Source organism: Jaculus jaculus, chromosome 5, assembly GCF_020740685.1.
Source record: "Jaculus jaculus isolate mJacJac1 chromosome 5, mJacJac1.mat.Y.cur, whole genome shotgun sequence".
Taxonomy (NCBI): Eukaryota; Metazoa; Chordata; class Mammalia; order Rodentia; family Dipodidae; genus Jaculus; species Jaculus jaculus.
In genome coordinates, this window is record NC_059106.1 from 120,046,459 (window position 1) to 120,071,627 (window position 25,169).

General features: G+C 37.3%; 1 protein-coding gene across 3 annotated transcripts in view; it reads left to right on the forward strand.

The window, feature by feature from the left end:
• The window catches only part of Nbas (NBAS subunit of NRZ tethering complex), a 470,946-nt gene that overhangs the window by 194,813 nt on the left and 250,964 nt on the right, over positions 1-25,169 (forward strand). For all 3 annotated transcript variants that reach the window (XM_045148869.1, XM_004665676.3, XM_045148870.1), the window contains 3 exons: positions 5,602-5,787; positions 6,751-6,924; positions 19,688-19,821. In XM_045148869.1, the coding sequence (XP_045004804.1) occupies positions 5,602-5,787; positions 6,751-6,924; positions 19,688-19,821 (494 nt within the window). The remainder of the gene's footprint in view (positions 1-5,601; positions 5,788-6,750; positions 6,925-19,687; positions 19,822-25,169) is intronic.

Genomic DNA, 25,169 nt, shown 5'->3' on the forward strand with positions numbered 1-25,169 from the left:
ATGAACACACTAGGAAGTAAAGCCAGTGAGAAATTACTTTGAATATGATATATGAAATTTTATATGCAAGTATGTTTTATTGATAAGTTAAATACTATAGATTCCTGACTGAGATGTCAACAAATAATTCATGGCAAAATGTATTAACAAAACAAAGTCAAGTCTTTCCCTGACTTATCCTGTAGCTACATTATAGGAAAATTTACTATAAAGTAAGCCATGCCAAAAATAATTTTGAATTTTAAATGAGGTTGAGATTTGGTCAGATAGTAATGGTGTGTGTGTGCAGGCCAATTTGTCTTCTTTGACCCCTTTTTGTTTGAAATAGGATGTATAGCTTACTGATTTGCCCAGAAAAACTAGCCAGGGAGCTCCAGGGATCTTCCTGTCTCTGTCTTCCCAGATCAGTGCTCGTAGGTATGTAGTGCCACACACAGTTTTAATGTGAGAATCTGAACTCAGGTTCTCACACTTGTATGGTGTGAGTCTTCTCCCCAGCCCCACCTAGACATTTTTAAGACCATTATATGATTTGCATGAGTTTTACAAATTGATGGAGCTTACTTTTACCCCTGGCTGATGGGAAGATGATCCTGTTTAATGGGTGAGTTTTGCTTGAAAATTTAGTTTCTAGCTGAACTGGTATTTAGAGGCTTTTGAGATTCAAAGGAAGAGTGTCTCCGCAAGTATGTTTAAAAGACTAGTTTCTACATAGTTGTGTTAGTTGAGGTAGAAATGGGAATGTCTCATCTCTGTAAAAAATGTTGGGCAACAAGTATATGTATTTAAAATAGATTGGTAATAAAAACAAGTCTTAAATATTTTAACCAAAATTTTAAACATTATTTGTGTTTTAATTAAACAGTTGCAAAAAAGGATCAGGTTCTGATACGCAAACTAAACTCACTTAAGTTTTTAAAATATTTTCTTGTTTATATTTTTGTATTTTTTAAAGAGGAGCTTAGGTTTATGGCATAATTGAATAGAAAATATTACAGAGAATTCCTATGTGTCTCACTACCTACCTTTCCAAGTTTTCCTTATTGAATAATTAAACTGTAACACATCTAGACAACTGAATATGACTCAGAGCTAGCACAAAGCGAGCTACCAAGTGATGAGGAACGTGTTGGAACTTTGGATATCTATTGCTAAGTGAAAAAATGAATTCTGGGGATTTGTGAAGATGTTTCAATGCAAATAATGAGAACCTGAGTTTAATCTCTAGTTTCTGTATAAAGCTGGACATGGCCATGTATATCTGTACCCCAGTCCTGAGGGGGTAGAAACAGAATCATGGGAGGTCACCAGTCCACCAGTCTCCAGGCTCAGTGACTGTGTCTCAAGGAAATAAAGGGAAAGAGTTATAGAGGACACTCAACCCTGTATTCTGGCCTCTGCGTCTGTGCATATGTGGCACACGTGTATTTACAATACACACACAATAAAAGAGAAGCAAATTGAAGTAGTTCCCTAGTGTGAGATTCTAATTCGATGGTATTCTAGAAAAGATCAAATCTGTAAATAGTTGTCATGGGTTATAGGGATAACCAGGCAGAATTTAGCGTTTTTGGCATGATGCAGCTACTATATGAGATATTGTAATGGTGGATATATGTCATGTAAAATTACCAAAATCTATCGAATTCATAATGCCAAGAGTGAACCCTAATGTCACCTGTGGACCTTGGATGACAAAGATGTATGCTCACTGGTATTAACAAATTTACCTCTCTAGTGGGGGATGTTGGGGTGTGTGAATGCCTGTGTTTGCGCGCATGCGTGTGTGTATGCGAGAGGAACAGAGAGTGTCTGTTAGTTGCGGGATTCTGATTTCTTCCCATTTTTTTTCTGAGATAAAGTCTATTAAAGATAAAGTCCATTAAAAGTTATAATTTGTAGGCATCTTTAATTCTTTTTTGAGTAAATTGTGGATAATTGTAAAGAAAATAAAGTATTTGGGGTACTTTATTTGGTTTATATTCTTTTATGCATTTCATTTATTTAAAAACAATAGAATGTTTTCTTTTTTTTTTCTCCTTTTCTTTTTGAGCTAGGGTCCCACTGTAGCTCTGTCAGACACAGAACTGATGGTGATGCTCCTATGTCAGCATATGGTGTGCTGGGATTAAAGACATACACTACCATGCTTAGCTTAATAGGAGGCTTTTTTATTTTTAAATTCATGTAAGGTATTGATGCCTTTTGTCATTTATGTTGCAGTCATAGTGATATCTGACATAGTTTTTATGTTTTCAGTTTTTTCAGATTTAATTGATATGGGACTTCTTTTTCCTTAGTGCCTATAAATGCCTTAAGCAAAACCTGTTTGATAGTTTAAGAAAATGTTTGTATTTGTGGGTTTCATTCATTGAAGGCTTGGAATATGTTATGTAGCTTGCATTAGCATCTGCTTTCATTTTAAGTTTCAGTAACTTGATGTGAAAACTTGATTACCTTAGTAAGCATTTGGGGAAACAAACACATACAGTACCCATGTTTGCATCAGTGTTCCATAATGTTCTGAAAATTGATCTGAGATAGGATTTAACTTGTTATGAAACAAGAACTCTCCTTCTAAACACATTGTGTTTTTATTACTAGGCATCAATTAAAACATTTTTTTAAACTGCTGAGCTGCCTCCCCAGCACATACTGAAACATGTCTTTATGGTAGTAGTACCACATACTTCCGGCCTCTGCCTGTGCTTTACCCACTGTTATTTACTCCCCTCTTTCCATGCAGTGCACCACACTCCTTCTCTTTGGCGCTCACCTCCACCTGTCAGTCCTGAGGGCTTTGGGAAGCCTTTCTTGTCACCCGCATTTTCCTTTACACTGTGTGCCTGCTCCCTCTTTGCTACTCCACTCATCCTACCCCACCACTCTCACCATTCCCAGAAAGTGACTGGTTTTATTTTCATTAGATGATTTAAAAGTGCCTTTCCTTCTGCACTTTCCTGCTTTTCCTAGACACCCGGTCTCTCTTCTGGAGGTCACAGCTTATTTCCCTGTGTTCAGGATCCTGTACTTGTATTTGTTTAAGATTGTTTTCTCAGCCTGGATCTTTAACTTCTTCATTGGATCTACTCCTTTCCCCATTCCTTTCAGAACATAAGCCCAAATCCTTTTTGTTCATAGCTGCAGAAAATAAAAGAACCTTCTTCCTGACTCCTGTTTTTGCCTTGTTTTCATTATAGCCTAGAAATAGTCTCTCAGCTCTTGGAGCCCCTTTCTCAGGTTTTAATTCCTCCTGCTTTCCCCAGAGCCTAGCCACTATTATCACTCTGTTGACACTATACCTCTTAAGTTTGGGTCCTTCCCCTTCTAATTCAACATCTTGTCCTTTGACACTGTTTACTTCTTCTTTCCATAATGTTCCTCTTCCTGGGCTCCTATGATACCAGTTCAAGTTTTTTGCCCTTGAGGTAACCATTCATTTTAATCTGTTCCCATGTCTCATGTCTTGCCTTGTCTGTTATCACTGCTCCCCAGGGTGCCTCTGTTGTCACTAATTATGTCTATATGTGTGGTCCACTCAGATCTTCTCCCCAAATATTGCTCCATGATTTATGTGCTGACAACTCTAGATATACTTTTCTGCCAAGTACATTCATATCAACTCCAGATTTAGGCTTCCTGTTTTGGACACCTACACTGAGACACTCATAGGCTCCTCAGCAGCTGCTCAGTACAGAGCTCTCTGGTACCTGTGTGAGTGTTCTCTTGTCCTTACCTTCTGGCATACAGAAGTCAGACCATCATTCGGACTCCTCTTCCTTACATAGGCTCCTCATCTGGTCTGACCAAATTTCATGTCTTCTAATAAGTGTTGTGTTTGTTCACATGTATATCTTGAGCTACACTGCAGTACCCAGGGAATGTTCAGCAGATACTTAATCTGTGTGAGTAAATGAATGTACTCATGAGTGACTGGTGATGCAGTGCTATTTCTGTCAGGATGGCTCTAGTACTAAGAGCTGCAGTTCTACTGGCTGGTCTCTCTACTTTCAGGCCATTTCTGATTGTTCATTCTTCACCATTGACTCTATGATGAGTATTATTTCCAAAGTAGAAATCTGTTTATTTCATGACATTTCGGAACTGTGTCCTCTGGGCACAAGATGATGAGCTACATCTTAAAAGTCAGAGCAACTATGATTACTTTGTGAAACCTTTATAAGAGTGGACCCATTAGAATTTCCTTCTGCTAAGGGAAAAGGGCTCAAAGTGATAGTGTAGGCCCTCCCACTCCCTGAGGATATCTGAGCAGTAAGCAGTCATTGGGTGAGAAGGGCACCCTGGTAGTTTAGCTATCCTGTGTTACCCGTACTCCTATAAGTAATCCCTCACTTGCATCAGGGGATGTAAGTTAAACTATTCGGGTTACCAAGCTAGACTTGAGTAGAATTGTTTCTTGGTCTGTCATAAGTGCCCTTATGTGGAGTGAATAGATGTTTTATGTCTCCTCAGGGGAAAACTGCTTTAGTAGAAAATCTTCGATGATGCATTTCAGAATAAACTGCAAATTACTTATCTTGGTGTACATTAGTCTTCATTTTCTGGCTTTCCCTAATAATCAAAGCTATTACTTCACATATTTTCAGTCACATAGATCTAATTTATACTTTCACTGGGCACCGTGCCTCTCTACCGTCTAGGTTTCCCTAATGATTTTCTTGACCCAGCTAATGTCCATTAGTTTGTTAGGGCCCATTTTAAGTGTTCCTTCCTTTGGAAAACTCCATGAACCCCTTAGCTTAGGCCAGGTGGGCTGTCATTGGATGCCAGCGAGACATATCCCTTACCTCTGTGATAGTTATTGAATTTTCAAGTGCCATTGTTTCCCAGACTGAGACGTCTTCAGTGGCAGAGACCTTACCTGCTCTTCTCTGAATTCCCAGTACCTGGATTGGTGTTAGCTTATAGTAGTAGGCCTTACTCGATTTTTACTCTAGGAAGAGGAGAGTAAGGGTAGTGTGAGAAAGTTAAGTGTAGGCACAGTGTGTGATCTCTTCATCATAAAATATGTCAACTCATAAGTTTGTTTAGAGAAAAGGGGGCAAATGTCAGTCTACTGAGCATGTAGAGGAAACCATTTGTTTTTCTGATGAGTGTAAGTATTTTAATTGTTTCACATAAAATACACTGGAGTTAGGCAGTTAGTAAATGTTTATTGAGTGTCTTCTATAAGGGAGGCTGTAAATGGGTAAGCGCTGAATAAGCCTTCATGTTAGAAGTAGAGTGGCCCAGCACAAGCAAGGTTATTTTGTCTTTGTCACTATAAATCAACTCTGTTTTCCTTTACTTGTTACACTGTTGTGAGAATTGAATGGGAAAAACATGTAAAACAGTTATGCTCTACAAATTTAGGACAGTTTTCTTTCTCAGTATCTGCGCCTTTCCTTTGAAGCAGAGTGATACTGATCTAGCTGCTAAGGAACTGTAAACATTTCTGTACTAAATAGCAAATACATGCTTCTGATAATGAACTGTTACAAAAATAGATATAAGAACTAGAATTCTGTATTGGAGACTTTTCTTTAGAATATAAAAGAAATATGTAATGTTCAGGTACTCAATGTCACCTTTAATTTCCAGGTTGACTGTGCATTGTCACTGGCTCGCCTTGGGATGGAACGGCATATTCCTGGCTTGGTGGCTCTCTGTGATGACTTGGTGACTCTGGAAACACTGGTCTATGAAGCTGGTTGTGATGTGACCCTCACTTTGAAAGAGCTTCAGCAGATGAAAGACATTGAAAAACTGAAATTGCTGATGAATAGTGTATGCTTAATTATAATTTGCTTCTTCAGGATTATCTGTGTGCTTTGATTACTGTGTGTCTCAAAACCAAATATATAGTGCCTTTGAGCCTGAGAACTCAGTAAACTTTCAAAGTTTGGTGTTTGATGAATTACTGAAGGGATACAAAAGTTTCTATTATTAACTTTGCTTTCTCTTTATTCCTGTTTTTTTTCAGCCATCCTTTGTCTCTCCCTTGTACTTTTTTTTCTTTGGTTTCTCTTTCATCATCTGTCCCTTCTTATTCATTGTTATTTTCTTTCTTTTGCTTTAACTTCTTTTTCTCTCATTCATTTCTTTTCCCTATACTCCACCAGTAAGAAAATGGTTTTGTGTGTGTAAGATTCCTCTTAAAAGACTTATGATCAGTAATTGAGAAGCAGTGGTTTAAATCTTGGGATAATTAATGGAATTGGCATTGCCATTTGGAGTGTTGTGAAGAGAAATATGGAGGAAAACAGATGATGGAGAAAGAAGCACAGGGAGAGGGTTCTGGCTTTCATAAGTGAGATTCCCTTTTCTGTAGTGTCTGTGTTCATCTCTCTTTTTCTGTCCTGTGCTTTTCCCTTTTTCATACTTTGGTTGGTCTAAAGTTACCTGTCTGTCTCTTTTTCTACAATCTTTTTGTTGTTCTTTCTCTGGGTAGAACTTCTCTCTGCTCTGAAGAATCTCATAGCAAAGGAATAGCAGTGGTGTGTGTGACTTCCACAGCTGGGCCTTGGCCATGAGGGGTTGGTTATTGTTTGCAGAGATTATGTGCAAGGTTATGGCCACTGTAGCCTTGCCCTGGTAGAAGGGTTATATTCTCTTTTCACCTGCTAGGGCCCTGTGAGTAGTGACCTACAGTGGTTTAGGAAGTGTGGGTCTTCCACTGTTGACGTAAGTCTGACTTGTCTAGTATAATGAGATCTTTAATCTGTGTGTTTTGATCAATTATAATTTCAGTGTTCTGAGGAAAACTATGTGACCAGTGCCTACCAATGGATGGTTCCCTTTCTTCATCGTTGTGAGAAACAGTCTCCTGGTGTGGCTAATGAACTACTTAAGGAATATTTAGTAACTTTGGCTAAGGAGAACCTAAAGTTTCCTCTGAAGATATTTCAGCATTCCAAACCAGATGTAAGTAGAAATTACAATATAATATTTTCCTCACTTATTTCTCTATAAAATTAGGTTTTACTTAGGATGTTTTATAATAACTTTGCTAGTAATTTCTCTTTAAGTAGAAAAAGTAATGGTCATTTATTCTTTAAAAACTTCTGACAGTATTTTCCATAATTGTGTCCAAATTTTATATAATTATGGTTATTTTCACTCTGTCATCCAGAATTTGTTTACTATTCTAGCATGTTGGAAACTGTCATATAAAAAATTGCTAAGTATTGAATTCTTGTGATATACACACTACAGATGTTAAGTCACTTAATTCTTTCAATAATTGTATGCTTTTACTATTTTAGTATTAGAGAAAAGGAAAGTAGTGCTATAAGGTGTTTATGTGATTATCCAGGATTAGACAGTGGATAGATAAAACTAGATTCAAATATAGTATTCTAATTACATGCCTGTGTTCTTTTCCAGTATATTTTATATTATTGGCATTAGGAGAAAGTTTCTTCCCTTGAGGATATCCAAATAGCTTATGAACATTTTTAGGTTCTTATAAGAATTTTTGTGGTTATTCTAATAATTCATGTTTACTTAAATCTATTCTGTTGATAACTTTATTTCTAAAGGATTCAGATATGCTGGTCATGAAGTTATTTTGGTAGAGTACAACATACTTTTACATTGTGAAAATCTCTTAATTTAGTTAGAGATCAAATACAATGACTTTCAAGCAAAAGAAGTTCCAGTTTCTTTGGAGAGGACTCAAGTAGGATGATAGTCACTGAGGCACTGACATGACGATAGAGTCAAGCATAAAGCATTTGCAATTATCCGTTGTGATTATGTCTACTGCCATGCTTTTGTCTTTGCTAGCAATGTGAACTCCAGTAAGATGTAGTCATAGACTAATACAGTCAAAGTAGGAAAGAAAGCATTGCTACATCTTAGACATTGGGGTTTATAGAAGTGTTATCTACCTGAGATGTAAATGCTGATTGGTATTTTTAAACTTTTCCATCTTCTCATAATCAGTTTGCTCTTAGTTTCTGGTTTTAAAGTTAGGGTGGTTCCCTTGAGCCTACTTGGGTTGCTTATGGCTGCAGAATATTGTGTGAAAAACAGGATGGATTGAATATAAATATTTTATGAGGATGAAAGCATTCATTTTAAGTTCCTTCTGGCAATCTTGTTTGTGATAGTTCTTTCATGCACAATCTTGTAAATCCTTTGTAGATAGTCAGTTTGTTGTTTTTACCTGGCAATTTAGCATGTGCTTTTGAATAAAACATACAGCCATTTGCCTTTGTTGAAATATGTGAGCATCATGCAGGGACCACTGATGCTCTTGAGCTCTTCTACTCTAATGCATCATATTTCTCTCCCTGTTTTCTGTCTGCAGCACAGATTTGACTAAGTCATAATCTATGGACAAGTTTTCAGTAGGCAGAAGTGGGCTCCCTAGAGTGGTGTGGATGGGTCTTGGCTTCCAGGCTGCATCTTAAGCCTTTTTCTGTCCTGAGCACATGTGGCCCTTCACAGGGACATCTGAATGCTTTTACAAAAGTGGTCTTTATTATCTCTGTGTTTTATGAATTATTTCTTTTATTTAAAATGGAAATTCCAGGACTGGAGAGATGGCTTAGCAATTGAGGTGCTTCCCTGGGAAGCCCAAGGAACCAGGTTTGATTCCCTGGTACCCACATAAGCCAGATGCATAAGGGGGACATGCATCTGGAGTTTGTTTGCAGTGGCTGAGGCCTTGGTGTGGCTATTCTCTCTCTCTCTGCTTGCAAATAAATAAATAAATAAATAAATAAATAAATAAATAAATAAATAAGTTAAAAAATAAAATGGCAATCCTCTCCTTCCCTTTCATTTAATTTATGAATAGCTGCCTTTTCTTTTGGGTTCACCTCTTTTAGAGTCTCTCTACTATGACATTGTCCAGGATTTATCTGTATTATGGCAGGTTTTTATACTGCCTCTTTTGTATTCTTTATCACATTGTGTTGCAATTATTTGCTTGAATCCTTCTTTGAAAAGTGGATCTTCTGTAGAAATGTGGACAAGTCCTGGAAAGACAGACTTCAGGGCAGAGTCTTGAGCCTTCTCCTTCTCTTATTGTTCTGTCTTTTAGGCTAGTAAGCTCTGAATGTTTCTCTGCATCTGAACCATGCATGCCTTTTTCATAAAATATACTTTTCTATGCTCTGGTTAGATGTTATTAGAGTTTGAGGTATGGCTTTGAATTTATATATGAATCTTGCATAGCATATTTCAGTAACAGCAGGAACAGTGACTTCTCTATCAGATAGTTTAGACCTGGACATACAGTCATAAATGATCTCTAAATCCTAGTGGCTTATGACAGAAACTCTTTATTTCTTATAATTGCCATGTCTGTTGGTGTTTTAGCCCCTGTTGTTTTCCTTGTCTTACTCATTTGGTGACTCAGACAGAAAAAGCAGTCTTTTTTTTTTTTTCATGTGGACCCAGGAAAAGAACAGTAGAACCACGGAGTGGCTTTCAAAGCCTTAGCTCCAAAGTGACTCTCAAATTACTTCCTCACATTTCACAGATGAAAGCCTCAAGACCAAGCTTGTTATTAAAGAGCAAGGGAAGAGCAATCCTGTCACAGGAAAAATGGAGAGACTACTTGGGAATGATGATACACATGACCAGAGTCATAATGAAAATAAGCAAGTCTTCATACTTCTCTGTGTGCTACTATTGCACTTGTCTGAAAATTTCTTTTGAACCCTCCTTTGTGTCAAACTTTCTTCTAATTTTGGACACACAAAAGCACTGTCTCGGACTTGGGACATTGCTCTTTGCTTGAATCTTTGAATAGAAATAGCTTTGAATAGAAAGCTTTTACAGAAACTTGGACAGGTCCTAGATAGACAGACTCCATGACAGAGTGTTCTGCTTTGTCTTACTGTTCTGTCTTTTGAACTAGTAGGCTATGAGTGTATCTGTGCATCTGAGCCTTAATGTATGTATGTATGTATGTATGTATGTATGTATATGTGTGTGTATGTGTCTGTGTATATACACAATATATAATATATGTAATATGTATATGTTTATATATTTTACACAATAGGATTTTCCATGCATAGTCCACATATTATTGATTAGAAATTGATAGTTAGGGCATAAGGGTTTGGAGTGTACCTTCAACAGTTTATTCAGTGATTGTGATGGAAAGGCAGGGCTGAGAGGAGCTGCATTGAATGTCCACTTCTTCTTTTAACAAATGAATAGTTAGAACTCAGCCTAGCTTTGTGAGGTGACTTCCTACTAGCTCATTTCTACTTACATACTTCAGTATACTCTTTTAATGTTTTCATTTGTTTTTGAGACAGGATCTTACTGTATAGCCCAGTCTGGCCTTCAACTCTTAACAATCTTTCTCTCTTGGCCTCTAGAGTGCTGGGATTATAGTTGTGCACCACCATGCCTGAATAACAATTTTAGCTTTAAAATGTTGTTTTCTAACTTGACATTTACTGTATAATATGGAGAAGACAGGAAAATATAAAGATAGAAATAGCTTTTTGGCATTATTATTGTTTAAATATTCTGAAATCCCTTTTACTGTAAAAAGTCTGGAAGCACTCCTTAAATTGTTAGAAATCTGCTTAGCTGCATAACTGAACTTTTACAAATGCAAGGAAAATTTCTGTTGCCTAAAAGAAAAGAGGGAGAATAACAGAAATTACTTGTTAGAAAAAGGCAGTGGCTGCCTAGGAAGAGTGTTACAGATTTCTATGCTGACAGTTCCATTGTCAAGAGAAGGGTGGAATAGAACATTTAGTCCTCGTTGGTACATAAAGGTAATAAAAGAAGCATGACTTTTTTGGCATGTATTCTACATTAGAAAACTTAGGGGCCAGGGTAGAGAGTTTCTTTTTGAGAATTTATAGCAACAGACTTGTCCAACATAAATGTGTGGATGGAATTAACACTCCTCTGTGATCTATTATAAACTTGAGCCTAGCTAGTGATGTCTGATTTGCTCAGTGGGGAGATAGTAGAATTTCCCTAAGAGACTCACAGTTGTCCAGAGTATACAAAGTTTCCTTAGATAAAGCCCAAGGAAGATGAGCTTGCAATCAAATTCTACATGACATAAAGGAATATAGTTTTAAGAGCCAAAGTTGAGTGAATAAAACTTCCCTCTCCTGATAATAGATTGTCAGACACAGGAGATAAAATGATGATTCTAACACTTAAGTTGTAAAGAAAGAAAATGGTGTGGGATAGAGAAACTGAAAAGAGGAGTATAAGATTTGGAAAAGATGAAATACAACTTCTGGAGCTGAAGTTGTAGTGTTAATTGGATAGGTTCCAGTCATACAAGATGCAATTTAAGAAAGAATTAACAAGTTGAATGCAATTTAATAATTATTATGGAATGTAGTATATAAAGGTGAAGAAATGAAAAGTATCATGTATTAGGACACATTGAAAGTAGAGAGGACCTGATTGGCTCATGAGGGCTCTGACCTAATCTATAGACTTAATCCTTTAATGGATTCATAATGTCATGGAAGTATTGGGAGGTGGTGGAAACTTTCAGAGGTGAGAGGGTCACTGTGAGTGTGTTCTTGCAGCTGTACCTTGCCCTTAGAGCTCCTTCCTCCACTTGTTGGGCTTCCTGACTGCCATGAGGCAATAAATTTCCTCTTGTCCTGTGCTCTTGCTTCCATAATGGTCTCCTTACTTCAGGCCCACAGCATTGGAGTAAGCCAAGCACGTACTGATGAGGTCTAAAATAAATCTCTGAATTATTGAAATTTTTCTTCCAGGTATTTGTTACAGTGATCGGAAATCTGACTAACCTAGTATATTTTACCTAGTTACATTGTTATTCAAACATAAGAATAAAAAAGCCCTTTTAAAGATGAATGTAAAGCCAGCTGCAGGGACACTTGCCTTCAACCCTGGCCCACCCTCAACATCACACCTCCTCCAGCAAGACTCCACCTCTCAAATTGCTACCAGTTGGGGACCGAGCATTCAAAACATGAGTCTATTGGAGGAGGGAGGACTTCTGAATCAAACTAACACAAGCACATACACCCCCACCCTATACACACACATATGAATGTAAACTGCATTATTTATAGAGATACTCTGAAAGAATTACTGTAGGATGTGCTTCACGAAGAAAAAAAAATACATTCAAAAAGAAAGTAAAGAGGAAATGTTGGAGAGTGAGGAAAAAAATGGTGAAATTATATTTAGAAATCTTAGTAAATAAGAGGAAAATATTAGCAGGCTTTCTGACAATCATCAAAAATCAGGATAGTAAAGGTAAGGCTGAAAATAGTGAATTGGGAGTTCTATATATTGTTCATGGTCTTAGGTATTATTATTCAGGTGTTGAATGGTGATGATATTAGTTTCAAATTTTTAAGTTAGAACTCTTAAATTTAGAATTCTTCTTTAATTTTTAAGTTATATGAAGTAAGGGATTTTATTATGGCACATGTGCGCACACACACACATACACACACACATGCATGTTATTTTACTTTGTTCATACTCATCCCACTCTCCCTTACCTCCTGTTGCTGCTCGTACTAGTCCTTCACCTTCTTCTAAGGAGCATTCCCCTTCTACTTAGTGTCACAAGTATTCTGTTTCTCTTTATCCCACTCCCATTCCCCCTTAAATTGATTGCATGACCCTATAGACTCAGCCATATACATACATACATACATACATACATACATACATACATACATACATACATACATATATATATATACACACACACACACACACACACACATACATACATACATAAGATTGAGCCTGCAACTTCAGTGAAAGCTCTCAGGGACTTCTGGATTTCTGCTTTGGTATGTGTCTGCCTCTGTCTCCTTTACCTTTGCTGATTGTCAGGCTCACTATGGAAGCAACACTCTTTTTTATCTCACCAGTTCCTCTGGTTTTACCTGGGCCTTGGCTGAAGTGTGAGGGATGGTTTATCCTCTGGTCTCACTACCATCTGAAAAAGAAAACATTCTCCAATGGAGAATGAAGTAAGCATAGGTTAAATTGGATGAGCATTGCTAACTTAGGGAGAATTTGATGGATATAGCCCCTCTTTTGGCCATAATCTTGGTCTCCAGAGGATAATGACCTGGTTTCCAGTTCCAGGTATGGGTTCTTTTCCACTGAGCTAGTATCTTAGCCAATTAGAAAGCCATTGGTTACTCATCAAGGCTATGTGCCACCATTGCACTGGTGTGTACATCGCATCAGGCTGGTGGGTTTGGAGTGTCTTTGATCCCTGCTTGCTCACAACTTTGTTGGATACCTTGCCCTGGTAGCTCATGTAAGTGCCAACTTGAGTCTCCAGTGGGTGAAACCCTGTTGATGATGGGTGTGTCACTGGGAGGCACATCTTGTAGTCCAACCCTACTAGGTGTTTTCAGAGCCTTTTGCTGCTCTGGCAGTGTGTTTTGCTGGCTGTCAGTGCTTACTGGAGTTTATCTCTCTCTCTGTTGTGGATGCTACAGTGAGCCAGCTTTTTCTGCCATGAAGGAACTTCCTCTGGACTCTGTAAACGTGAAATAAATCCTTTCTTCCCATAAGCTGCTTCTTTAGCAACATGAAGGCTACTGTAATACCTCTTATGGTCTACTTTCTACATTAATGACCTATTCATTTTTTATCCTTCCCTCCTTCTCCCCTCCCACACTTATATATAAATTTCAATCCAGAGTCTGAATATGGAACAGAATGCATGGTATTTATTTTTCTGAGTCTGGCTTGTTTTGCTAACATAATAATCTCTAGTTGTATCTATTTTCCTGTAGTTGTCATGATTTAATTTTACATATGTATTATATTTCTCTTTTCCATTTGTGTGTGTGGTATGTGTGTGTTTGTGTGTGTGTGTGTATGTTTATGTGTGTGGTATGTGTTTGTGTGTGTGTGTAGTATGTGTTTGTGTGGGTGTGTTTATATGTGTATGTGTGTGTAGTATGTGTTTGTGTGTGTGTATGGTATGTGTTTTTGTGTGTTTATGTGTGTGTGTGTGTGTGTGTGTGTGTGTGTGTGTGTTCATGCACACACACTTGTCCCTGTGGATGCCAGAGATTGATGTTTTATCTTCTTGAATTGATTTTGAGTTTTGGTATGGGATCTGTCACTGAACCTAGAGTTCATTGATTCAACTAGACTAGCTAACCAGAAAGCCCTGGGGGTCCTCTTGTTTCCACCTCCCATTTTGTCATCAGTATGCTAGGATTACAGAAGCCCATCCTGCTTTTGATATGGGATATGAGGAATTGAACTCAGGTATTCAGAATTGAGCGGGAAGTGCAGTATTCACTGAGTCATTTCCCTTGCCCTATTTGGGGGCTTTTTACCTATTCTTGCCACCTACTCTGGAGGACCCAGTCCCCCATACTATTCTGAGAAGAAAAAAAATGGCTATAGCAGCACAAGATAAGGATATGCACTGAAACTCTATAAATACCCACCAAAACATTACCAATGACCATAAGCCAGAAAATGGGAAATTTATTAAAGGATTTGCTATGAAACTACTTGAGACAACATAGTAGATTCCAGGTCAGCCTGAGCTAGAGTGAGACCCTACCTCAAAAACAAAAACAAAAACAAAATAAAATTATTTTGGAGCTGGAGAGATAGCTCAGCAGTTGAGATGCTTTCTACTAAAACCTAATAACCCAAGTTTGATTCTCTAGCACCCACATAAAGCCAGATGTAGAAAGTGTTGCATGCATGTGGAGTTTATTTGCAGTGGCTAGAGGGTCTGGTGGACCCCACCCCCTCTCCTCTCTGCCTGGCATGGTGGCACATGCCTTTAATCACAGCACTCAAGAAGCAGAGTTAGGAGGATTACTGTCAGTTTGAGGCCAGCCTGAGACTACATAGTGTATTCCAGGTCAGCCTAAGTTATAGCAGACCCTTCTTTGAAAAAAAAAAAAAAAAAGTAGGATAAATCTGGAACTAGTAAACGAATGAGATCAAAGAAGGTGACAATGAAAGTAGAAAAATGGAAATGTTTTATTTAGCCATAAAGATAGAAATTATGTCATTTGTAGGAAAATGCATTGAACCATAGATCATTGTATTAAGGGATATAAGTTAGACTCAGAAAGAGAAGTTTCAAATGCTTTCTCTCATATGGAATCTAGATTAAAAAAGAAAATATAAAGAAAACTAGAACTAATAGAGAAGAAGATAAGGATTGGGGGAGTGGAGGAAGAATCAAAGAAGGTAGTGGGTGATGGATGTGATCAAAGTATTTAGTAAACATATAAGAAAATGTCAGAATGAAACCCATCTTGTACAATTATAATATGGTAATAAAATGGATTAAAATTTAATTGGAAAATGCATATATTTTCTAAAATAGTACATGCAACATGTTATTTTCATGCTTTAATCTATAGTCATCTTGTGAATTTGGACAGTTTCCTATTCATTAGTGTATTTATTTTTTGTTGGAAATATTTTCTGTCATGTGTTCATTTTCATAAGGGTTTTCATTGTTTGTACTATAATTGTTAGTGTAATTAATTCTTTGTGACATATTATGAATAATTCTTTAAATTGGGAAGTCTCCCTTTCAGTTTTATATTATGTAAGCTTTTATTTTTAGTTTTTGTGTAATCAGGTTGATCAGTCATCTCTTCTCCTTTGTATTTTGAGTCCTGCTTGGAAAGTGTTTTCTCCTCATAGGTCCATACGCCCCTCAGGTGCTTGCATAATTCATTTTGTCATTAAATCTTTAACTAATTTGAAGTCTGTTTTTTGTATAGTATGAGATATAAATAGACTTTTATGCTTTCCAAAATGTCTACTTAATTGTCCCAGAAGCATTTATGAAAAAGTATGTCTTGGGCTGGAGTGATGGCTCAGCAGTTAAAGGCACTTGCTTGAAAAGCCCAAAGACCTAGGTTTGATTCCCTAGTAACCATGTAAGCCAGATGCACAAAGTGGACCAAGGGTCTAAAATTCATTTGTAGCAGCAGGAAGCCTTGGCACACTCATCACCCCTTCTTTTTCAAATATTACAAGTGAAGTTGCCTCCAATTTCATTTCTTTCATTTATTACTTATATATATATATAAACTGTTGTTTGTATGTTAGTTATTAAAATAAATTTTATTTTATTTTGTATATTTGTAAGCAGAGAGAGATAGAACAGAGACAGACCAAGAATAGGCACTCCATGGCCTCTAACTGCTGCAAATGTACTCCAGATGCATGCACCACTTTGTGCATCTGGCTTTGCATGGGTACTGGGGAATTGAATTTGAGTCATTAGGCTTTGTAGGGTAGTGCCTTAGCATCTAGGGCATCTCTCTAGCCCTTGTATGTTAGTTAGTTTTGCTTTCTGTGACTTCATTGATTTCTTTTGTTGTTTGGGTCTCTGGTGTTGTTCAAGTATTTTATTTTTTTCAGATGGTCTTTTCTAGTTATCGTGAGTGTGTAAGCGTTTTCCTAAATTATGTTTCCATGGTGGAAGATTGAATTTATTGACTACATAGAAAGTCTAGATAGACATTCTTCTTTTGGTTTGAGAAAGTAGAAATGTTGATTTCATAATGACCACCAAAACATTAATGGAAGTATGCTGAAAATAAAAAAAAATTATGTCTTAGGCTGTATAAAATTACATGTGATGTAAGAACTGTGACAGGCAAGGATTAAAGGTCTTTAAAAAATTTATTTATTTATTTATGAGAAAGAGAGGGAGGGAGGGAGTGAGAGAGAGGGGGAGAGAAAATGAGAAAGGGGGGGGGGAAGAGAGGGAGGGAGGGAGAGAAAATGGGCATGCAGGGCCTCTAACTACTGCAAACAAACTCCAGATGCATGTGGCCCCTGTGCATCTGCCTTTATGTGGGTACTGGAGAATCAAACCTTGGTCCTTTGACTTCTCAGGCCAGTGCCTTAACTACTAAGCCATCTCTGTTGCCCTAAAATGTATGTATTAAAATTTAAGTATTATGATTCATTTTTACATAGATTGTATAAGAAGAGGACACTAAAAGTCAAATAAGAATACATTTAGGTAAAGGGATCTACATGTCAATAGTAGAAGAACTTTCCCCCCCTCTGATCTAGCATATACATAGAACTTATCTAGGGACCAGAGAAATATGGGAAAGTCTGAATGAAGTCTAAATCAAATGGAATAAAACTGGATTACATGGTGGGTTTTAGACATAGCAAGTCTAAGTTCTTGAGAAATATCTAGGTAAGCATTATCTCTTCCTAAGGAAGAAGTACATTTGACCCTTTGTGTCCTTAGCATTCCCATTCCTAGGGTCAACTAATGGATTTAATTAATCCTGGATCAAAATATATTAAGAAAATTTGCGTCTGCATTAGATGCGGAGAAAATCATTCTTGTTTTTGTTCCCAAAACATTATAGTATATTTACTGTGCAGTAGTTATATTCTATTTTTTTATGTGTAACGAAAAGAAGAAATAAAATACAGAGCAGGGTATGTGCAATTTACATGCAAATTCTGTGTCACCTTATATGAAGCACTTGAACATTTGCAGATTTTGCTATCTGTGAGGTCCTGGAAAAAATCCCCATCAGATTGCAAGTAATGATGTAGTTTGGGAAAAATCAATCCTTATGAAAGAAAATTGCTTCAAGGATCAAGAAAAATGGTTGAGTGTGGTACCATGGCAACTGTTTGTTCTCTTGTCTACTTTGAATGCTGAGGCAGGAGGATTACTTGAACCCAGGAATTTGAGTTAATTGTGGGGCAACACCATGAGACCTAACTCATAAAGAAAATCCTAATTCAGTACAAGGCCAAGGTGAGTTTGAGTGGAAGGCAAAAGTTTATTCATCCACATTAAACTACTGTTAAAAGACTTTCAGTACAAGCTTCTGAACATTTAAGATCAAATACAAACTTTAGGACATCGAATTTAAAAGTGGCTCTTCAGTGTTCCAGAGAGGGAAAGACAGGAAGTAGGGAGATGAAAGAAAACATTGAGGATCTGGCTTTTATTTCATACCTCTTCACAGGCTATTCTTGGTGAAAGCCTGAACTTTTTTTTTTTTTTTTTTCCCCTGTGTGAGCTTATCGCCTAAGAGTTGTCCCCTATACAAAATAAGAATCAGGAGAAATTAGCATTGTTTGTTTTGAGGTAAGCCCACCAAACTGCTTTTTATTTTTTAATGTGAGAGTGAGACACAGTGAGAGAGAGTTTGCATGCCAGGTCTTCCAGCCACTGTAGTTGAATTCCAGACACTTGCGACTCCTTGTGTGCATGTACGACCTTGCACTTGCTTCAGTGTGTGTCTGGCTTATATGGGACCTGGAGAGTCAAACATGATTCCTTAGGCTTTTCAGGCAAGCACCTTAACCTCTAAACTATCTCTCCAGCCCAGATTAGTTATTTTTATTAATTTCTAGCAGATTTATTTTTTATTGCACCATATTTCACCAGCTAGTTATGGGTAACCTTTAGATACTTAATACTAATGTTAGTGCTAAGTTAATGATACATTTTCATAATAAATTGAAGATGGTTGTGGAAGTGATTTAACTGAGGTACTTTAGTATACTTTATTTCCCTGGAGCCTTGAATTTTTCTTCCTTTCTTTCCTTCCCTTCCCCTTCTCTCTCCTTCTCTCTCTCTTTTGGTAGGGTTTTGCACTAACTCAGGTTGACCTGGAATTCATTGTGTAGTCTCAGGGTGGCCTTGAACTCACAGTGATCCTCCTACCTCTGCCTCCAGATTTCTTGGATTGAAGACATGCGCCACCATGCCTGGCAGCTTTTTTTTTTTTGGTGGCAGGGTCTCACTCTACCCCTGGATGACCTAGCCCAGGCTAGCCTAAAACTCAGGCAAACCTCCTACTTCAGCCTCCTGAGTACTGGGATTAAAGGTGTCTACTACCATGCCTTGCTTTTTTTTTTTTTTTTTAATTTATACCTGCTCATGTGATTTTTTTTCTACTAGAAAATTCCCTTGTCTGGTAACTTCTCTCCATTGCTTTTATGTATACTTGTGTTTAATGAAATGTTGAATTCCAGTAGGTCATTATTACTCAAAAGGTTTGTTAAACTTTGCTGACAGAGAGAACTTGGTCTTATCCATGAGAAAAGCAAGGTGTCAGTTGGTTACTTTATGATTTCAAAAAATACTCAAGAAATAGGTAACTGTGGTCTGCAGTGAGAAATGAATGTTCCATATGGAAAGTGGCCAGTAGTGGCTATCATTATGTATCATAAACAAGAGGGTTTTGTTGATTGTGTATCACTGCATCATAATCAGACTTCTGAACAGAATGTCAGTCTGGTGTAGTTAAATGAGTAATATATAATCCATATTAAAATGATAAGTTGTAATGGTTATGGATTTTAATGAAGGAATTTTATGTACTTTTGTAATTGAAGCACGCAGGATTTGGCTTTAGGGTTAGCAATGGTATTTTTAATGAACTGTCTTATTAATTCACTGCGCTTTCCCAATCTACTTTATCTTGAATGGGTCATAAATTGAAGAGTCTGTTTTCAGCAGATGCAAAGCTTATGGGTTACAAATTATCTTTTCTAGCTGATTCTGTAATTAAAGTGTGATTTCATTTAGAATTATTAAATACCCCAAAAGTCTGTAAGCTAAGGAAAAAAATTCAAGATTTGTTTCTATGGCTGATTAATTGTACTGTTTAATATTCTGTTGACAGTGGCACTGTGATATGAAGAAGGTGACATTTAGTACAACATGCTTTATTTTCTTTAGCTGCAGCAAAAAATTATTCCTGATCAGGACCAGTTAATGGCAATAGCACTAGAGTGCATCTATAACTGTGAGCGGAATGACCAGCTCTCTCTCTGCTATGAAATCTTAGAATGTCTGCCACAAAGGGGATATGGGTAAGAATCACAATATGCTAATATTACTGAGTCTTTTTATTCTCTCAGTTAACATTTCTCTACGTGTTCATGAGCAGAAATATTTGAGGAGCCAGGCATGGTGGCACATGCCTTTAATCCCAGCACACCGGAGGCAGAGGTAGGAGAATCGCTGTGAGTTCAAGGCCACCCTGAGAATATATAGTGAATTCCAGGTCAATCTGGGATAGAGCAAGACCCTACTTCAAAAAACAAAAAAAACAAAACAATACAAAACAAAACAAAGAAATATTTAAGGAGAAGAGAAAAATGTAGGTCTGAGGGCAAAGCTTGGTTGTAGGTTACTTGTTCAGCATGCATGGAGCCCTGAGTTTCATCCTTTAGCTTTGGAAAGAATAAAGATGAACATATATAAACAAAAATAACAAAAATATCCCTCGTCCTGGGTTCTATAAATATTCTTTTCCTAGCAGTACAAGTGAAATTCTGTTATAGTTTGTTCTTCTATAATGCAATTCTATAATTATAATTAAGTTCTGCTATTGTTTTGTTAAAGTTCACCATTATAAATTGAAAAAGAATGTCACAACCATAACTAAATATTTTAAGTGCATAGAAGTGTTGTTTTTGATGTGTTTTTTTTGTGTGTGCATATATGTGTGTCCATGTATGTATGTATTCATTTATATGTGTGGAGGCCAGACCAAAGGATAACCTCAGGCATCATTCCTTTCAGGTGCCATCCATCTTTTGTTTTTTGGAGACAGGAGCATTTGTTGGCTTACCATTTACATTAGATTGGCTGGCCAGTTAGCCCCAGAGATCCACTTGTCTCTGCCTCCCCAGCACTGATTACAAGCACATGGCATCACCCCCACATGGCTTTCTTTTACGTGAATTTTGAGGCTTAAACACAGGTCTTTAAAAAAAATTGAGGCTTAAACACAGGTTTTAAAAAAAATATTAAGTATAAGCTTTGTATAGACACTTAATGTGTTGGTAACATTCCCCTCCTTCCTGCCCTTATTCCACTGAGGCCCCTCCTCAGTGGGATTGCTGGTATTCACCATGGACTTGTGGGGTATGAGTTGTGAGAGCAGTAGTCAGTCATTGTGGGGGTTAGAGACAATCCCTGTGGATATTCACATTCCACGCTGTGGCTCTTAACAATCTTTCTGCCCTGCTTCTGCAACATTTCCTGAGCCAAGGTGGGTGTGCTTTGAGTACACTGTAGTGTTGAACCCTCAATAGATTCTAGATTTCTGCTTTTAGATGTTTTGAATATCCTCAGTGTTCTGTGTCCATCACTCTGGCACAGGTTGTCAGGCTTGCCATAGAAGCAGCACTCTTGCTCATCTTACCAATTCCTTTGTGGTTTCACCTGGGCTGTAGCTAATATGAGGGGTAACTCATCTCATGATGGGGAGTTAGCTATCTTTTCTTGTCTTGTTGATAGATTTTGGTTGTCCTTAGGGTTTTTTTTTTTTTTTTTCCTGTCTTCTGTAAAAGAAAGACAGATTCTCCAAATGGTGAATGAGATCAGCATAGGTTAAAGGGGGATAAGCATAGTTCATTGAGAGAGATTTTGATAGGTGTAGCTTGTCTTTTGGCTAGAGACTACTGAGAGCTTATTTTTGGAGTCCATGATCTTGATCTTCCTAGGATTCTGACTCTGTTCCCAGTTCCACCTATGGGTTCCTTTCCACTGAGCTGATCTCTTAGTCAATCATAGAGCCATGGATTACCCACCTAGGCTTGGTACCACTACTGCACAGGTGTGTACATCTTGTCACCCTGGTTGTTTTCCCATATGGCAGTGTTTCCTGCTAAAATACAATATTGTTGTCTGTTTCCCCCTGCAGCTTATGTAATACTTTCCAGCACTTTAGGGGCTGGCTTCCTTCTGATTCCAGCAGGATTTCTTGATGTTTTCTGTCAGTAGCATATGGTGTCTTTAGCAATAGGGTGTTATCTTTTACCTCAGGCATATGCTCTTTTGAGAACTGTGTGAAGGTGATGGCAATCTGCAGATAAATTTCACCTGTGAAAGTACAAAGAATAAGCTACTTACATAATACTTTGCACATGCAAATATATCCTTTCCCCATTCATCATTTTCCTGTAGTTAAGTCTATGGGAACAATTGTTTCAGAGTGGCTTGAAAAGCGATGGCTTCCATAGTTTCAAACAATAAAGAATTCCTTGACTTGAGAAGAAAGAAAAAATAAGGACAGAAGAAAAAAAGCAAAAAGAAAGAGAGAAGCTGAAGCAAGAAAGTCTTGTAATATAAAGATCTAATATTACTGTTGAAGAAATTGATGTTAAAAGTGTTGAGCAGCTTGGTGGAAGTAACAAAGGCCTAGAAACAAGTGCACTGACTTTTCATGAAGTGCTCTCCTGTGGACTATGAACACCTTGTGCTCTTTTCCACATATGATGCCGAAGCACCAGATTGAAAAGAAAGAATAAGAAAATGACTATTACCTGACATCTAACGAGAAAATATAAATGTGATCTGCTAATAACTAAATAAGATGAAAGCATACTACCTGTTTACATTTAAATAAAAATAATTAACTATATGTGCATATATAATATACATATATTCACCTGTCAATAGTTAAAAATTACTTTAAGACCAAAAACAAGTAATATTGAGATAAAATGCAGTTAGTCAATATATATGAAAATCAAGTTAAAAACACTAATTAGGGCTCTGGAAGTGGCTCAGTTTAGAGGAAGATCATCAGGTAAGAAGGGTACTGGAGAGGATGGGATAAAGTTTAACCTTAAGACAACTGTCTCTGGCTTGCAACTCCCAGCACCAGAAATTGGTTACAATCCACATTGAGATGTTGATAAGAGAGACCTACAAGGTCCCCAAAACAAGACAGGCTTCTGTCAAAGCACTTGATTATCTGTTTCAACAATATTCACCTAATCATGATTGTGGAAATACTGAAAATGTGGAACAGAAGCAGGGAAGGTCAATGCTTTCCATTTAAAAAAAAAAAGAAGGGCTGGAGAGATGGCTTAGCGGTTAAGCGCTTGCCTGTGAAGCCTAAGGACCCCGGTTCGAGGCTCGGTTCCCCAGGTCCCACGTTAGCCAGATGCACAAGGGGGCGCACGCATCTGGAGTTCGTTTGCAGAGGCTGGAGGCCCTGGCGCGCCCATTCTCTCTCTCTCCCTCTGTCTTTCTCTCTGTGTCTGTCGCTCTCAAATAAATAAATAAAAAATTTAAAAAAAAAAAAAATAAATAAAAAAAAAATAAAAAAAAAAGAAATAGTGACTTTTAAATTATTTACATGTTTAACTATAAAATATTAAATAAGAATATAAGCATAATATTCCAAAGGAAGTGGGGAAGGACAAGAAGAAAATAATGTGAAATATTTGCCTTTTGGAGACAAGTAAAGTGGGCAGCAAAGAGATGTTCATTATATCTGACTTCAACAGTATTCACATATTACTTTATATTAAAAATGAAGAAATCCTGGTTGTGAGATGGTTTAGCAGTTAAGGCACTTGCCTGCAAAGCCAAAGGACTCAGGTTCAATTCCCCAGGTCCCAGGTAAGGCAGATACACAAGATAGCACATGCATCTGGAATCCATTTGCAGTGGCTGAAAGGCCCAGGTGCACCCATTCTCTCCCTCCTTCTCTTCCTCAAATAAATAACAATATAAAAATAAATTTAAAAAAATGAACAAATAACGGGCTCCTTTGTTTTATAATAGTATTGTTTCAACAATTTAATTATCTGAATTTTACTAACTTTTCATAAGGAAAATACCAATTGTCTGTCAGATTGCTTTCCTCATGGTGTTCAGCCCTTCCTCTTTTCCTGGAATTAACTGTAAACCAGAAATTTAGCCTAAACGATTGATTATAATCACAGTAAACAATTTCAGCAAGACTGCTTTGTCCTAAGGGATGTTGTGACAAATATGACATTAGGGGTGCATGCCAGGTACCTATAAGGACTAGATGTGGTCTGTTTCCTTTTGTACAGTTTTCTGTTTTCTCTGGGTTGGATAATTCTTTTTTGGTTGTTTTCTTTGTTTCCTATTATCTCCCTCAGACTTCAGCCTGAAACCATTGACAATATCTCTATTTCTTCCCTTTTCCTTCAGCCCACCTTTCCTCCAGCTTTGGAAACACAGTCCTGGAACTAGAAGTTGTTTGCATCTCTCTTTGTACCACTCTCTCCTGGGACTTTTGAGCTATCTATTACCTTTCTTGAATTTTTTTTTTTTCCAAGGTAGGGTCTCACTCTAGTCCAGGTTGACCTGGATTTCACTATGTAGTCTCAGCACATCCTTGAACTTAGGGTGATCCTCCTACCTCTGCCTCCCAAGTGCTGGCATTAAAGGCATGCACCATGATGCCTGGCCTTTTCTTGAATTTTTACTTGTTTTTTTCTTTTTACTTACTCCCCATTTTGATGGTATTTAATCTCTAATAGCTTGCTCTTAAAGATTGTATGGATATTATTATTATTATTTAATATTATTTATTTATTTATTTATTTACTTGAGAGTGACAGAGAGAAGGAAGGGGGGGGGGAGAGAGAAAGAAAGAGAGAATGGGCACACCAGGACTTCCGGCTACTGTAAACAACCTCCAGACACATGTGTCCCTTGTGCATCTGGCTAAAATGGGTCCTGGGGGATCAAGCCTCGAATTGGGATCCTTAGGCTTCACTGGCAAGCATTTAACTGCTAAGCCATCTTTGCAGCCCTGGGTATTATTTTTTAAGAGTGTCACATGCCACAAAAATATCACAATTGCATTCTCTGCCAATGTGGACTGACTCCTTATGGATTTCTAAGTTTGTTATCCTTTCCCTATAAGGTCTGAAAACATTTTTTTGTCTTTTCCAACATCATTGAGAAATCAAATGCCATTTTGAATTTGGAGCTTTGTATATGACTTTTAAAACCCTTTGGGAGATGTTAATATCTTGTGTTCTGCTGTGAGTCTAAATCCATTTTGTTTTTTACGGGTCTTTCTGTCCCGGATATGCCTGTTCTCCAGTCTTGAAAGAACATTGCTGGTTTTTTGTTTGTTTGTTTGTTTTTTAATTTCCTTGATCAGTTAATTTGTATTCTTCCTTCTCCACTCTTGTTATTTAAAGTCTGAGCCGGTTAGATTTTAAAAACATAATTATATTTCTTATTTATATATTTATTTCCCATTTGGTTTCCTTTCCTGTGTTTTGACCTTTTGTTAAATGATAGCCAAGATTTCTTTTGTTTTTGCCTTGTAATCCACTTTTGAATTTTAGCGTTTATTTTTGGAGTTTTGTTTTAATCCCAGGAGCTATTTTTTCTTCCTTCTCCCCCATCTCTAAATCCTTAACTTAGTCTA